This window comes from Choristoneura fumiferana, chromosome 6 (assembly GCF_025370935.1).
Source record: "Choristoneura fumiferana chromosome 6, NRCan_CFum_1, whole genome shotgun sequence".
Classification (NCBI taxonomy): domain Eukaryota; kingdom Metazoa; phylum Arthropoda; class Insecta; order Lepidoptera; family Tortricidae; genus Choristoneura; species Choristoneura fumiferana.
In genome coordinates, this window is record NC_133477.1 from 16,478,062 (window position 1) to 16,493,766 (window position 15,705).

At 37.8% G+C, this 15,705-nt stretch overlaps 2 protein-coding genes across 8 annotated transcripts in view; one reads left to right on the forward strand and one right to left on the reverse strand.

Annotated features, from left to right (window-relative positions):
- Window positions 1–8,677, forward strand: part of su(r) (dihydropyrimidine dehydrogenase su(r)) — a 32,413-nt gene extending 23,736 nt beyond the window's left edge. The window contains exons 16-22 of the mRNA XM_074089471.1: window positions 4,486–4,569; window positions 5,626–5,804; window positions 6,759–6,935; window positions 7,178–7,414; window positions 7,608–7,672; window positions 8,018–8,110; window positions 8,496–8,677. Of these exons, the coding sequence (XP_073945572.1) occupies window positions 4,486–4,569; window positions 5,626–5,804; window positions 6,759–6,935; window positions 7,178–7,414; window positions 7,608–7,672; window positions 8,018–8,110; window positions 8,496–8,586 (926 nt within the window). The 3' untranslated portion in view covers window positions 8,587–8,677. The remainder of the gene's footprint in view (window positions 1–4,485; window positions 4,570–5,625; window positions 5,805–6,758; window positions 6,936–7,177; window positions 7,415–7,607; window positions 7,673–8,017; window positions 8,111–8,495) is intronic.
- Window positions 8,586–13,244, reverse strand: LOC141429200 (GDP-fucose protein O-fucosyltransferase 3-like). Of its 7 annotated transcripts, none has more exons than XM_074089466.1 (3): window positions 13,026–13,244; window positions 12,879–12,952; window positions 8,586–10,455 (listed from the first exon to the last, which is right to left on the reverse strand). In XM_074089466.1, the coding sequence occupies exon 3, from the start codon at window positions 10,004–10,006 to the stop codon at window positions 8,675–8,677; it is 1,332 nt and encodes a 443-aa protein (XP_073945567.1). In that variant the 5' UTR covers window positions 10,007–10,455; window positions 12,879–12,952; window positions 13,026–13,244; the 3' UTR covers window positions 8,586–8,674. The 7 variants fall into 7 exon arrangements, 6 of the variants coding, with proteins under 6 accessions (XP_073945567.1, XP_073945566.1, XP_073945570.1 ...); XM_074089465.1 differs by having other exon boundaries at window positions 8,586–11,006; XM_074089470.1 differs by having other exon boundaries at window positions 9,865–11,006.
- Between the last annotated feature and the right edge of the window lie 2,461 nt (window positions 13,245–15,705).

Here is a 15,705-nt window from a genome sequence, read left to right on the forward strand (position 1 = left end):
GAAATTTTATGCTCACCCGCGATCTTATGATAGCTACGTTTATGCAAGAAATGTGTGTTCATGCAGTTCCTCCATCTCTACACTGTTAGAGCGTTTTTACATTATCCGATCCGATATCGGTATCGGACGACGATAGACGATATCTGATTGCCGACACTATGTGCTGCTTTCACATATTTCCGACAAAATCGCTCCGATACGGCCGGATCAAAATGGCCGCCACGCATCGGGCTCTGCGCACACAGAGACAATTTAGATACACGCATAGCACACATACAAACTTTATCGTCTGACAGCCCACGGGCGTCCGATGGTGCCGTGAACATATCGGTGTCGGCTCCGATATCCGGTATCGGGCCGGACAATGTGAAAGACAGGTAGATATTTCATACATTTTATTTGCCCCGATATCGTATCGTTGTCCGATACCGATATCGGATATACCACGAGGAACCTGGCTTCGATTCCCAGCGCTGGTCTCTTTTTCTGGTTTTTATGTGCATCTATGTTTCAGTCTGTATTTTCGATATCGATTTTACGGGGTGACCGTAACAAAATTTGGAGTTGAAATAAAAAATACTTCAAAAACCAATCTTAATAATAGTTATGTCAACTTACCGAAGCGCAGTGAGCGCACTAATGTAACCACGAAGCCCCGTATGGACTTATACGGTAGGCGCAGTGCATTCGGTCGCGTACCATAATGCAGTGGTCCAACAGGCGTAGCTTATTGCTTAATGTCTTTTCAGCTGTGAGCTAACTTTGGGGGTGGCAGACGTGAACTTGCCTTCGAAATCCAAAAGCTTAATGGTTACTTGACCTGAAATGTATATTTCAGAACTAAATTATTGTTATTATTTTAAAATTTATGACGGTGGAAGCATTCTACACTTCCACTGAACGTAGGCATCCCTGTATTTCTTTTATTATTATTTTTTGTATTTTTTTTTTCTTTAATAGTATAATATAGTTTTTAAGTATTTTATTTGTACTTAATTATATTTTTATGAAAAAATGACTTTCTGCCAAGTTTCTTGCGGCGCATTCTTCTTGGCAATGATGGTCTTTCCGAAAGCGCTGGTAGTTTAAAAAAATGTCGTGTAAAAGTGCCCATTGCGGCTTATTTACTGATTAAATCATTTGAATTTGAATTTGAGCTGTCTGTCGTTTGCCGCTGACGCACATCTGCGTCAGTTTTTTTTTCCATTATATTGTGTTGTTAAAGCCTGCGTTAATTTCTTACGCGTCGAAACGGTTCTGTGGAAATTCTAAATTGTTTTTCTTTTTTCGCAGGGCATACCCTTCACCGCGCCAGTGGAGCTCCCCAAGTTCCACTGCCCCATCGACGAGGTCGATCTTTCCGTGGAGGTGTGCGGCATCAAGTTCGAGAACCCCTTCGGCCTCGCCAGCGCTCCCCCCACCACTAGCACCGCTATGATCCGCAGGGCCTTCCAGCAGGGTTGGGGCTTCGTAGTTACAAAGACATTTGGCTTGGATAAGGTAAGGGGGCGTTCAAGTTGTACGTACCTAACGCAATTTTTGGAGATTTTTGACCCCAAATGTAATATTTTTCTGTACCCCCTCCCCCTTCCTAAACGTTACGTAACACCCAACCCAAGTGACCATTTATATTTTTTTTCTTTTTTGCTTTTCTTTAGCCGTTTTCCGAATCAAGTTGGCATATCGACTTACCTTTTAAATAAATCTTACCTTCACCAGGACCTAGTAACCAACGTGTCCCCGCGTATCGTGCGCGGTGTGACATCCGGAGAGAACTACGGGCCGGGACAGGGCTGCTTCCTCAACATCGAGCTGATCTCCGAGAAGTGTCAAGCGTACTGGTGCCAGAGCATTAGGGAGCTGAAGAGGGACTTCCCAGAGAAAGTAAGCCGTAGAGTACATTATGTAAACACAAGCCGTTACCCGCGACTCTATCAGCATAGAATTCGGTTTTAACTATCCCGTTTGAAATTTTCCGGGATTAAAACTATCCTATGTCCTTCCCCGGGACTCAAACTATCTATATACCGAATTCCATGTAAATCGGTTCAGCGGTTTAGAGGTGATGAAGTAACAAACAAATAAACAAACAGACTTACAAAATTTCGCATTTATTATATTAGTGAGATAAAAGATACCTATAGCACTTCTGACGTTTATATTCTGATTTTCTTACAGTTAGGCAGTATATATTTCAAATTTTATTTCGAAAATTCATAAAAATTTAAAGCAAGATCAAAGTATACTAAAAACTTAATCCCTATTATGTAATAAAACTATCTAAAACAAGAACAAATTTAGAGCTAAACGAGAGTGGATCTTAAAATTGTTACCTATACACGCTAAGCGACGACAAAATTTCCCCAGGTGATAATAGCATCGATAATGTGCTCGTACAACGAAGCCGATTGGACGGAGCTGGCGCAGAAGGCAGAAGCCGCCGGCTCGGACGCGCTCGAGCTCAATCTCTCATGCCCCCACGGCATGGGCGAGTCCGGAATGGGGCTAGCTTGTGGACAGGTAACTGATGCACTCTGTCACTTTCTGCTTTAGCTCCGACTGTGTAATTACGTCTCTTGAGGATTAAATTAATTTTAATATACGAGTACCTATTAAAGCCTTTTCCTACGAGTTAAAATCAGTCCCCAACAAACCTAGACTCTACATGATGGTCCTTCGAACCGGAAAGTTAGTTTAATATCGGGCCGGGTGAGGTTAACATTATTCGGTTTGGTAACCGACTCGAAGCCGAAATAAATAGCAATAAGGACTGATGCCTGGTACCACTAAGCTCAGTAAGTACATTCGAGTTTGTAAACTTCTTAGCAAAAATTTGTTCAAAAATATCTGAACGCGCTTGTACGGTCAAGGAGTTTATTCATTGGCCACCATGGAACCATTTCACAGTAAACGTCATAGTGACGGCGCATTAATTAACAAGGAAAGTCGTAGTGACTTTTCCTTTGAAAAGGTTCCATGGTGGCCCATGAATTAAATTCCTTGACTGTACCTACGCCGTTAGCAATAGAGTCAGAAATTTATAAACTCGACTGTGCTGAAAAATCTGATCAAAAGTAGCTATACACTTTCGTACTTTGTCGTTTTACAGCCACGTACGTTTAGTACCTATGGCGTTTAGCCTTGCAAGATTGTCAATGTGTCAATGCGATCGAGTAAAAAAGTGATCCGCTACTTTTGATGCTGACTGTACCTACGCATGGTGACAAGCGATGCCCGTCGTACAATCAAGTGTAAAAATATAAACTTATTCAAAGTTTCAAAAATAAGTACCACAGACTTATTCCGACGCAATAAGGCCGTAGTAACATATTTTTGAGTGGTTCGATTCGAATAGATAGGGTAGAAGTACCGGTTTTGGCTACCTTAAGACCGTTCTTGGCCAGTTGACATTTGAAGTAATATATAAAACGTTATAGTATTAAAACAATATTTTTAGTGAGTTTTCAAAAGTTTATATTGAAATGAATAAAGTCTGTACCTAATGTTTTATTACTACAAAATTTCAAATTTACTTATTTTTGCACTTGACGTACAGTTTGCAATATTAACGCGACAGTCGCTGTTCAGAGACCATATCCGTCGAATAGACTACAAAGCTCCGTGTAAAGTTTCTTCTTCATGTTTTTTCTCACAGGACCCCGTACTAGTAAAAGGCATATCGCAATGGGTAAAGAAAGCCGTCAAAATCCCCGTGTTCATCAAACTGACCCCCAACATCACAGACATCGTTAGCATCGCAATGGCAGCTTATGAAGGTAAAAAGGTGACATTTTTTAACGCCACTTGGGAGTCATTCAAGTATTGCGAAAGTTGAATTTGTCACTTTTAACCCCCCCCCCCCCTTATCAGCAAAACCCTATCCCCCCCCTATGCTTAGGTAAACATCGGTATATATATATTTTTAAATCTATTCAGGTTTACATTTTGCAAAAAAAAAAAGCAAGACGTAATAAAAAATTGAACCATCTACTAGACCCCCCCCGGCCCCCATGTCATCAAAAATAAGCAAAGCAAAGACCCCCCACCCCGTAATCGTACTACTGAATAATACCAAAAAACTTGAATGGCCCCTTTTGAAAAGGAAAATAGAAATCGAATGAAGTTTTGAAAACCGTTATGATAGAAATACCTAATGTCTCTTTGTCTTACAAAAACAATAAAAGTAATCAAAAAGAAAGCCAAAGAGTCGCCAAATGACCGACCGCAGAACTATTTTGCGCGGACTTTATGTAGGTAAACAAACAGTAACTTGTATTACTGAATACGTACCTAATTTAATAATTAACATTGATACAAATAAATTGAATATACCTTGTAACATACCAAAATTTGCTAATTTACATCACATTTCTAATACTCGTTAGAAATGGACGACGATGGTAAAATTACTTTATAGACTGACCAATAAAAAAAAAAACTAATTGGTGATCTGATCACTGATCTATGGTATTAACTTTTTTTCAGGTGGTGCCGATGGCGTGTCGGCCATCAACACAGTTTCCGGTCTGATGTCGGTAAAAGCGGATGCGACGCCATGGCCCGCAGTAGGTGAGGTCTTTTGTTTTTCAGGGTAAAAAGTAAGCCTATTAATACTTCAAAAATCCAGTTATCTATACATAAAATTTCATCAAAATCCGTCCAGCGGGTTTAACGTGAAGGAGTAACAAACACCCACACACACGTGTAAACTATTATAAGATCCAGCAGTTGAATAAAATTCGGGGATTTTTAACCCAATCCCGTGAGAATATCGGGATGAAAAGTAGTCTGTGTTATTCCAGATCTCTAGAGGGGCTACTACGAAATTCGAAAACCGAAGTTCGTATCGTACCCCTCTCACTTTAGTGTTAAATAACATAAGCGCCAGCGGAACGGCAAGATACGAATTTCGAATTTTGAACTTCGTAGTATAGGGCCAGCTATGTACGAGTAGGTACGTACCTAATTTCATCCGAATCCGTTCAGCCGTTTTAGCGTGAAGAAGTAACAAATTGGGCTTATCTCAGCTATTAAGTAATACGTGAGTGACTCGTGTATTTAACCCCCCGACGCAAAAAGGGTGTTATAAGTTTGCTTTGACGGTAATGTCTGTCTGTGGCATCGTTCGATTTTGATGCGGTTTTTTATGGGATAACGAATATCCTTACGGTGGTACTTGTTTAACTATGTTTCATTAGCATCGGTTAAGCCGTTTTTGAGATGAGACCTACTTTAAAATGAGTCGCGAGTTTTTTAACTTTCCCAAGTTGGTTAGGTTATAGTTATAATAATGAACTAAGACAATTACTTTGCTCACCCGCGACCTCTGCGATAGCTACCTATACGTTTATGCTAGACACGTGTGTTGAGTTCCTCCAATCACACGAACCCATCTATCATCACCACGACACTACACTGACGCGTATCGAACTCAACCAAAGCTCATCTTCAGAGCAACACCAACGTTTACCATGCTACTAGATTATGAAGAAATGTTAGACCCATTTCTTGCATAAACGTGGCTATCATAAAGTCGCGAAGCAAGTAACTGTTTTAGTTCATTGATATGGACCTCCGCAATGAAACGGCTGATTCGTGTAAGTTTTTAAAAGTTCTGTTAACCAGGTCGCGAGAAGCACACGACGTACGGGGGAGTCTCGGGCAACGCGACGCGGCCGATGGGCCTCCGCGCGGTGTCCGCCATCGGCAATAAGCTGCCCGGGTTCCCCATACTCGGCATCGGCGGCATTGACTCGGCGGACTCCGCCCTGCAGTTCATACTGTGCGGGGCGCCCGTTGTGCAGGTACCTAGTACCTACATCTTATGCTGTCTTGAAATTCGTCCGGAATATTTCAACAGATGGTTAGATTGGCTTGATTGCTCACCCTTGAAGGGCCTTGTTACACTAGTGTTTTGCGGGCGAGTTGAAAGCGAGGCGAGCGCGTAACGATTTCGCCGCGAGCGCGCAATGATGTCGCCACGAGCGCGTAACGATGTCGCTGCGAGCGCGCAGTGAATTAGCTGCGTTTAGCGCCAAAAACGCCATATTTTAGACTCGTACAATAATAATAGGGCGTCTTCGGCGCTATACGCAGCTAATTTTCTGCGCGCTCGCAGCGACATCGTTACGCGCTCGCAGCGAACTCGCTGCGCGCTCACCCTCACTTTCAACTCGCCCGCAAATCTCGTGATAAGGCCCTAAAGGTTTTTCGGTGAGCATTTTGCCATTACATTAGTTAGTAGGTATGGTAGTTAGGTAGATAAACTTAATGTAGATGCAGAGGCTTTATTGTGTAACACACTCTGATTCACAATCGTTATCACCACTGCTTCCTCTTACACAGTACGGGATGAAGGTAGAAAGAGATGGTAAATACAATCGCGAGCCCTCGGGTGTTAGAATATTGCCACTGATATTACACAGGTTCATTTCTGCCTATATACGCAGCGCAGTGTGCACATATCGCAAGCCTATCCTCAGAATGAGAAGGGTTGGGCCCTAGTTCCCACGCGAGCCCAGTGGGGAATGGGAACTTCACTCACACCATTGAATTTCTTCACAGGTGTGTGCAAATGTCCTTACGACATTTTCCTTCACCGTAAAGTTCGTAGTAAATTTCAAATGTAATTTCGAAAAAAACGCAAGATGCACGAGCCCGGGTACGAACACGGCTTGAGAGGCCATAGATGAAACTAGACTACCATGTCATTTTTTAACACAGGTTAGTTAGGGAAAATAACAAAAGTTTCATTTCAGATTTGCAGTGCAGTTCAAAACCAAGATTTCACGGTGGTTGAAGACTACATCACCGGGCTGAAGGCACTGCTCTACTTAAGGTCGATCGGACTCAGTGGATGGACAGGCCAATCTCCCCCCACCTTTAAACACCAGAAAGGAAAACCTGTGCAGACCCAATACGATGAAAATGGCAAGGTATAAAGATTCTCTGAAATAAAGTTGGTAATGTACGAGTACAAGCTTTTCTAAAGACTAAGTTAATTTAACATTTGTACTTTTGAAGTCAATCCACTATAAAAGTGGGTGAAATTCAAAACAACTTAAATCAGATACGAACATTTGCAAGATTTTGACATAAAAGCTTGTGAAAACATTGATGGACATTATTTACCAGTTAAATGTGAACTTAAAATTTCACTTTTATTACTATCACTCAGGTCCTAGCTCACTTCGGCCCTTACTTCAAGAAGCGTGAAGAAATGCTGCACAAGATCAGGCTAAACACAGATTTGCTAGCTGACAATACGGTGGATACTTACTTGATGACCAACGGCACTACCAACGGCCATTCTGCTATCCCGAAAATAAAAGATGTGGTTGGAGAGGCTCTACCTAGAATTGGCACTTATAAGCATTTGGATAATACGAAGCAAGTTGTCGCGTTGATTGATGATGTAAGTAAGATTCTCTGTCATTTGCCCAAATTTTATCAGCTAGGTATATTTAATTGTTACCGATAATTTTCATCTAATTATTTCTCAGTATTTATTTCGACGACTTTGGCTTGTTTTACGGACTTTTGTGCCTATAATTATAAATTAGGTTTTTTTGTTTTTTATTTGATTATTTACTGTTTTTTCTTTTCAGGATATGTGCATAAACTGCGGCAAATGCTATATGGCCTGTGCAGACTCAGGGTACCAGGCAATAGAGTAAGTCCCATTATTGGTCCATCTTAGATATAATTATTTACTGCTATTGCTGCTATCAGAGAAATTTACAATTCCCACCAGTACTTTCGCAAATGAATAGGCAGAAACTATACCTATCTGTGGGCAGAAACATTGATAAGAAAAGATGCCTCCCTGGTAAAGACACAATCGAATTAAAAACATACGATTTTGCTTGAAGGCACATTTTGACTAGAAAGGAATCAGTACAACCCAATAATCAGTCAGTTTTGTTAAAAAAACTGTTATCTCAATTAGCCAGCCGGGTCAATGCGTTAATAAGCACACAATTTCATATTAATAAAACTATACATTTTATCTCTACAGCTTCGATCCCGACACCCACATCCCTAAAGTGACCGATGACTGTACCGGATGCACCCTCTGTCTATCTGTGTGCCCCATCATTGACTGTATCTCGTAAGTACCATTCAACAATGGCAAATACATTTCCGCAAGATAGTACAGTCAGCATCAAAAGTAGCTGCACACTTTCGTACTTTGTCGTCTTACAGCCACGTACTAAACGCCATGCAAGATTGCCAATCTGTCAATGCGACAGAGTAAAAAAGTGATCCACCACTCTTGATGTTGACTGTATACCAATCACATAACTAATTCTTAACGTTGTTCAACTTATCAGCCAGACCCCAGCATTTTCACTGATTTTGTCCCACTTAGGTAGCAAATGGGAGTGTCACGTTAAAATTGTAAAATATGTTAAGGAATCGTGAAACAATTCATTTAGAGAAAATCATCGTCATCAATTCCTCGACTATATTTTAATCCATTGTTTTCTTCACAGAATGGTGCCAAAAACGATACCTCACAAAATCAAGAGAGGGCTTCATACGCAAATACATCCAGTATCACCTCTAGACGGAATCTGCCAATGAAACAAATTTGTACAAAAGTATAAAAATATAATATCTATAAAAATACTGTTCTATACATCGATTTATATAACAATAAAGCCGTTATTTTTTACTCCATGTTCATAATTTTTTCGCATAGTTTTTCTGCTCTCTTTCCAGCTAAGTCCCATGAGGATACCCAATCGTTTTCAGGGTTCACTGACAATGTCAAAGCTGATATCGGTTTAGGACAATTGTAGTGGGTCTTATCAATAGTTCTCTCTACAAGCATTCCTTTTCTTTTTTGATGCAACTTCTTGCAAATCAAACATTCAAAATCTTCTACAGTCTTCATCGCATCAAGTTGGTTTGGTCTCATTCTGTACTCGTTTATTAGACGTTCATTCGTTATAGTTTGCTCAATCTTGTGGGCCAAATACTTTTCATACAATGTATCATTCTTCATCAGTTTCTTTAAATGCTCACTCAATATCTTTGGTGTTGGAAAGTCTTCTAGCATAATCGCAGATTTTTTATTTGGAAACCAATCTCTTATTGACGGCGATCCAAAGTAAATAGGTACTGACCCAACCTTTATAGCACGCCAAAACTTTTCAGTTATATAATCGTCACAAACTCCATTTTCTATAGCCATAACAAACTTATATCTTGCAATAAATTGAAGAAAACTATCATCATTCAAATGGTTCAAGTAATCATGTGTAAATTTGGATTCCAGTTGTTTATTATTCAGGCAACCACCATAAGAATCTACATTGATATACTTCATCAACTCCTTCATGTATGTGTCTCTCTCTGTCGACGTTTCACAATCACTCTGTATATACATAACTGGAGCAATTTCACTAAGAAATGAGTTCTTTGCTGGTGTTTCTACAAAATATGTTCTACTAGTTATATCCTCAAATGATTCCAAGTATTGTAATGGAAAAGGGATATCACTATATCTACTTAAAGTAGAAGAATAATTGAAAAGTTTTAATATCCTCTCGTGTGACAACTCCTCACGATTTCTCGGTGATTCTTCATGATACAGCCCCCAGATTATCTCAGTTGGTCTCCTTGGTAATGGTAAATCTTCAAACTCTATGTTACTCCCATAAAACAGAAAAGCCTCAACATAATTTGTGTGACTTATATTTTTTTGGCTATAAATATCACATTTCAGGTTCCCTGGACATTTTTTGGTTTCCGCTGTGCCAGGAAAACCTGCAGTCCACCACACTATCACAGGGTTGTCTGATTTTTTTAGTTCACAAACGGTTGAATAACGTCCACAAATCCAAAATATGAAACAAACACCCAGAAACACTGATCCCCAAAATAATTCATATAAAGTTAATCTAAAGAGTTTTTTGAATGCATTTTTGCAGATTTTCAAAATTAAATTCATAACAAAAGTAATGACTTTATTAATTTTGTGACCACTCTTAGCACACATCACAATGTGTACTCACAAACTGTGAAACTACTAATCCAACAGGAAGCTGCCAGTGTTTGTTATCTAACTGCCTATTTATTTATCAGTACCTAGTTGATAGCTACAAAATAAAATACAATATTGTACTAATAATTTAATTAAAATGTCCAGCCCCTCTCTTTCTTCATATAATGAATATCCATTGCCAGAGCAATAAACAGATCAAGATAGAAGAGTCCATATATAGCTCCAAGCAGTTTTCCAGCTATAATAAGGCTTATCATTGCACACAGTGTCATTATTAATTCAAATATGGCATAATACATTTCCGCTGCATTCTGTACTTGGTCCACTATATACAACACCATGAACGTAAAGGACAGTACGAGGGTGGGTGCAGACACTATGCAGTGAAATAAACCCATAGGTTCCACCACATGTGGAATGATATTGAGGAGGAGTGCCGTTACCTAAAAGTCAGATGTCAATTCACTAGGAAATTGTGGTTATGTGAAAAAACAAATGGTGATTTTTACTTCTAGTTATTGCCAGACATTTAATGTATTTTCTACTGAACAATAGCAGTGGTTTGATGAATGCCTAATTTCCTCTAGAGACATTTTAGATGAGCACAATTTTCGAACAGAATAATACTACTATTGCCTTCAATAGAATTTTATTCATATCAACAATAAAATCTATTGTTTCAAAGTACAACAAAACCCCTTTCTCTTATAACAAAATTAAGGTCAAAAACCAGTGCAATTAGTAGATGGCAGTAGAAAAGTCCGTAAAGCGCTCCGGGGGCTTCAGTGGTTATTAATATTAAAAATATAGCGCTAACATTAAAGGCAATTTGTGTCACAAGATACAGTTGTTCAGCTAAAGCGTGCACTTGGTCCACTAAGTACAGCACAATGAATATTAGCGACATCACAAGACTCGGCGACACGGACAAGCAGTGCATTATTCCTGCACCCGGTAAAAGGAACGGCAGTATCATGAGAACCACTGATATAACCTAAAAAACACCAATCGTATTCACATTTATGCAACATTCTGCTTAAATCGTCTAGATTTAATCTCAAATATTTTTTTACTTATCGTTCATACTTAGTAGTCATGTTTTTGTAATTAACTTTATTTTGCGAAAAACAGTAGCGAGAGGGCAATTGGACAAATAATCATTGATACCTAAAACTTATTACGCTACTACGTTCATTGTGAATTAGCCGTACGTAAAAAATGTAGGAAATAAACAACTATTCAAATTAATTAAAACTTTCAAAACAAAAACATAACTTTTCAAACACACACATACAAATTTATTTTGACACAGCAGTCACAAAACGGACTGCAATGACAGTGACAGTTGTTTTTTTTTTTGGTGTAACAGTTATATTAGTAAATTGTTCGGTCATAATAGTGATGTTCGTTATTCCTTTTAACAGATAATTCCTTATCTTATTATTAGTGACTTGTAAAGTTTCCTTGCATAATTTTAAAATATGTAGAATGTCTGCATAAAGTGATGTAAAGGCGAAAATTTAAAGGCCGTATTCTAATCGAAAAATATATTCAAGAAAACACATTGAAAAATATAGTACTTCATAAGCTATACATTATTTAAGTAACTAAAAGATTGATACATTATGGGAACTACTGACAGAGGGCGCAATCTAATAATTATAACAGAATATAAACAAAGTAAAAGTGCCAAAGCTTTTGTTGTTGTTATATATATTAATAACAATTACAAACAAACATTAACCAATGAGCACTTTTACAAATATAAACATCACTATTATTTTTATTTCCTGTCAGCTGCTCTCAAGTCAATAATTAGCCTATCAATAATTGTCCTATTGACTAAAATTATGCACAGCTAAATGTACATCCTCTTTCATTAGCAATCAAAAACAGATCTAATGATAATGCGGTTAATAACGCAAAATAAAAAATGCCATATACCAGCCATAACCAAACTTTAGCAATGTTCAAAAGGAAAACTTGTATAAATGCACCAAATACAAATAAAATTTGAAAGAACAGGTACATCTTTTCCATGAATAAGGGTACTTTTCTTCGTAAGTACAATATTATAAATAGAAATGATATGACGAGTGTGGGACCAGTCGCTATGCAGTACATGTGCCCACGTGGTTTTGGCAATATCGATGACATTATTGTGATGATTAGCGAGATTGCCTACAAAGAATAAATAATATGGAAATATTTTATTTGAAATTTCTAGTTCTTGCCTGTAATTCGTTTTATCCATTTGATTTTTCCTCGAAACTAGAACGGGTTCAGTTAAATATAGTATAGACTCATATTACCGGAAAATAGACTATTAAAAACGCACGCATTAGAACAGGACTTCCCAACCAAGGGGCACTCCTCCCTAGGAGGGCGTAAAATGTCGGGGGGGGAATATAAATAATAGGGGCATTTTATTTACGAAAAAAAAATCTATTTAACGCTTAGGTAAATTAACTGTTCCGAATTGCCATTCAATCGCAAAAAAATATGCTTTTTATTTTTGTTGAAACAGGGAGGAGGGAGGCATGAAAATAATATTATTTTTGGATGGGGAGGCTCAGCAAAATTAAGGTTGGGAAACCCTGAACTAGAAATTTGTCACAATTTATAACTGTTTTGAAATCTTTCTTTATACATAATAAGGCTTTGCTAAAAAGCCTTAGTGTGAGCGTATCTTTGGATCGATACAACTACTTAAGTTCGTAATAATTTAATTTGCAATGCAGATTGATCTAATATCAATCGGTATTTGGGTTTAAAAGGTGAGTTTTAAAATCAGAGAATAGAAGAAAATTTCTTAGGTGTAAGATATGTGTAACAAATAGAGAGATTTCAAATGATTTATACTTACAAACTCGACCAGTTTCATTATAAATATGTTATATCTGATGAGTTCATTCCATTTTTTATCAACAGGCACAGAATCTGAAAATTATTATCAGTTTTTCAATCAGAAGCCGATGATTTTACAACTTTGAAATTATATTTAGAACATTACCGTTTATTATCATGTCAGACATTTTGTGGTGTTGTTGTTAATTATTTGTTCCTCAAAAATTAATACATTGCTCTACGGTGTGCTTTTTCTACAGAGGCTCTATTTTCACCAAGTATTGTAATAAATCTGATAAAAATTGTAAGAATAAACATAAAAACCTTGTGCTATCAATCAATGACAGTGGTAAATCAAAATATTATCTTCTATTTTGATGTAAAAACCTACCATAGTGATTACTAATCGTATTCTTTGTAGGTAACCTTTATTTACCTCGGGAAAGTTTAATTATAAAGTTATAAAAATTGCTTGTCGCTTTTTACGCTACAAATTTATTCAATATGCCTGTAAAAACTATAAATGTGTCTAGGATATAAAAATAAATTGAGATTTGAATTTATCACATTGAGTGCATTCGAAAAAAAATCGAAGCATGGACGTACTATCAATCGAAGTTCGTATCGTAGCATCCCTCTCACTCTCGTGTTGAATAATATAAGTTGCTTAAGTACACAACACAATATCTTGCAGTCCCGCTGACTAATACTATTTAATACGAGATTGAGAGGGGCGGTACGATATGAATTTCGTAGTAGCCCCCCTGCAGGGCCCTCGCTCTCGTATTTCGTATTATACAGCATAAGTGTCGGAGGGACCGCACGACACGAAGTTCGAGTTTCAAGTGAATCACCTGCAGCAGACAGAACATAACATGTCCAGTGTAGCAAGTCTCGGTAATTAAAGCGTGTAAACGTAGCATGAGAAGAGACTACTAGAAATGGAATAGCACCAACAGCAGGGTTACTACGAAACTCAAAACTCGAAGTTCGTGTCGTGCGGTCCCTCTGACACTTAGGGGCTGTTTCACCATCCACTGATTAGTGTTAACTGACGGTTAAATGTGATGCCATCTCTATTTGTTTTGTTCGAATAGACGGAGACAGCATCACATTTAACTGTCAGTTGACACTAATCAATGGATGGTGAAACAGCCCCTTATACTATTTAATACGAGAGCGAGAGGGACGGTACGATACGAACTTCGAGTTTCGTAGTAGCCCTGCTAGCACCAACCGTCAACAGAACTTGGAATAGTAGATTGTTGCACCAAGCAGAAAGTTATTGCATCGAGTGCCGCACGAAGGCACGAAGGCAATATAAATTACTTAATGCGAGGTGCATAATCTGCTTTTTTTTCAACTATTACAGGAAGTAGACGAAAAAGATACAAACCCATGCCAAACAATTGTCACTAGCACTTCCATTTTTGTGAGTAAATTTACATTGGCAACTATTCGCACTCTCAAAAAATGACCACGGAAAATTCGCAAGGTTCTAGCTTGGTTCCCGCCAATTTCTTTTTTTTTTACTTTTTTTGGCAAGAGTTAATAGTCGATATTTTTATCTGCGATCTGTCAAATTTCGGATGGGCGCCAGGTTGCCCAACCAAACACAAAGCTTTTATTTTTAATATATGCCTACTATTTTTGATGTGATTGGTAACAACTTTGGTAATCAACAATTGTTTGTACGCAATCTGTCAAATTTCATAAGACCGTCAGGTTAACCAACCTAACACTAGATTTTTTTACACTATGCATTACCTCTACCTTACCTTTACCATTAATTGAATAGATTAAAGTATTTTTATCTATTTTACTATTTACAATACTTGATTTCATTCCAAAGACTGTTTATTCAATTATAAAAGCAGTAACTATTTTTTAATTTAAGGAAAGTAAAAAAAATCGCTTATTCATCCGCGCACTAATCGATTTTTAAAATGTCAATCAAACTTTCCACCATCTCTACGCTAGTCTATGCTACTACAGATTATACACATGTTTCAATAAAGAAATGTCAGATTGTAACGAAGATTTTTCAAATGAAAAATAAATGTTGAAATCAAGTGAATTTTGGTGAAAAAAGTAATTAGACATCTAGTTAAAAGACACGAATTATAGATCAATTTGTTATTGATTCGATCCAGTGGGTGTTTATACAAGAATTTTGATGAAATCAGTTTGTTTACACTTTCACACACAGACACACACACACTGTGATAGGCATAACGTAGTTGTTGTTGTTTCTTTAAAAAAATATGGCTTGGCTCTGTCCATCGGAGGACAATTTTGCCAGTGTCTAGTAGTTTTTTGCCGTGTACGGTAAAAAATTCTAGAAAAAAAAACCTAACGTATAGTTATTTTGCAGCATTGCGGCGGGTGGACGCTAGCGTTCCGTTCAATATGGAAAAATTTACCAAAGAGAAAGACGAACTTTTGATTGAAAGGCGACACCAAAATATCCTATCTTCAATAATATTTCAGGTACTTCCCCCCACGTGGCATAGCCGTTAAGCCGTGGTACAACTGTACTACGTGGTACAATTCAAGGTGTTTCTACAAAATTAATTAAAATCATTATATGATTGCTTTCAGGTTGCCACTTGGGAAGAAAATAAAAAATACTGTAGCATACTTTTTGATGAAGTAGCCTTAGAAGCAGCTTTGACATATGATAAGCATAAGGACAATATAATCGGATTTGTAGACCTTACAGAAAGAACAAATGAATTTGCAGATCATGCTCTTATATTTTTATTACGCGGAGCTATTCACAAGTGGCAGCAACCTCTTGCCTTTTATTTCTGCAAGGGAGCAACATCTGGGATCCAGATGAAAAA

Coding starts and splice junctions, on each gene's coding strand:
- LOC141429200 (XM_074089466.1), bottom strand. CDS start 10,006: ATGTGTGCTAAGAGTGGTCACAAAATTAATAAAGTCATTACTTTTGTT.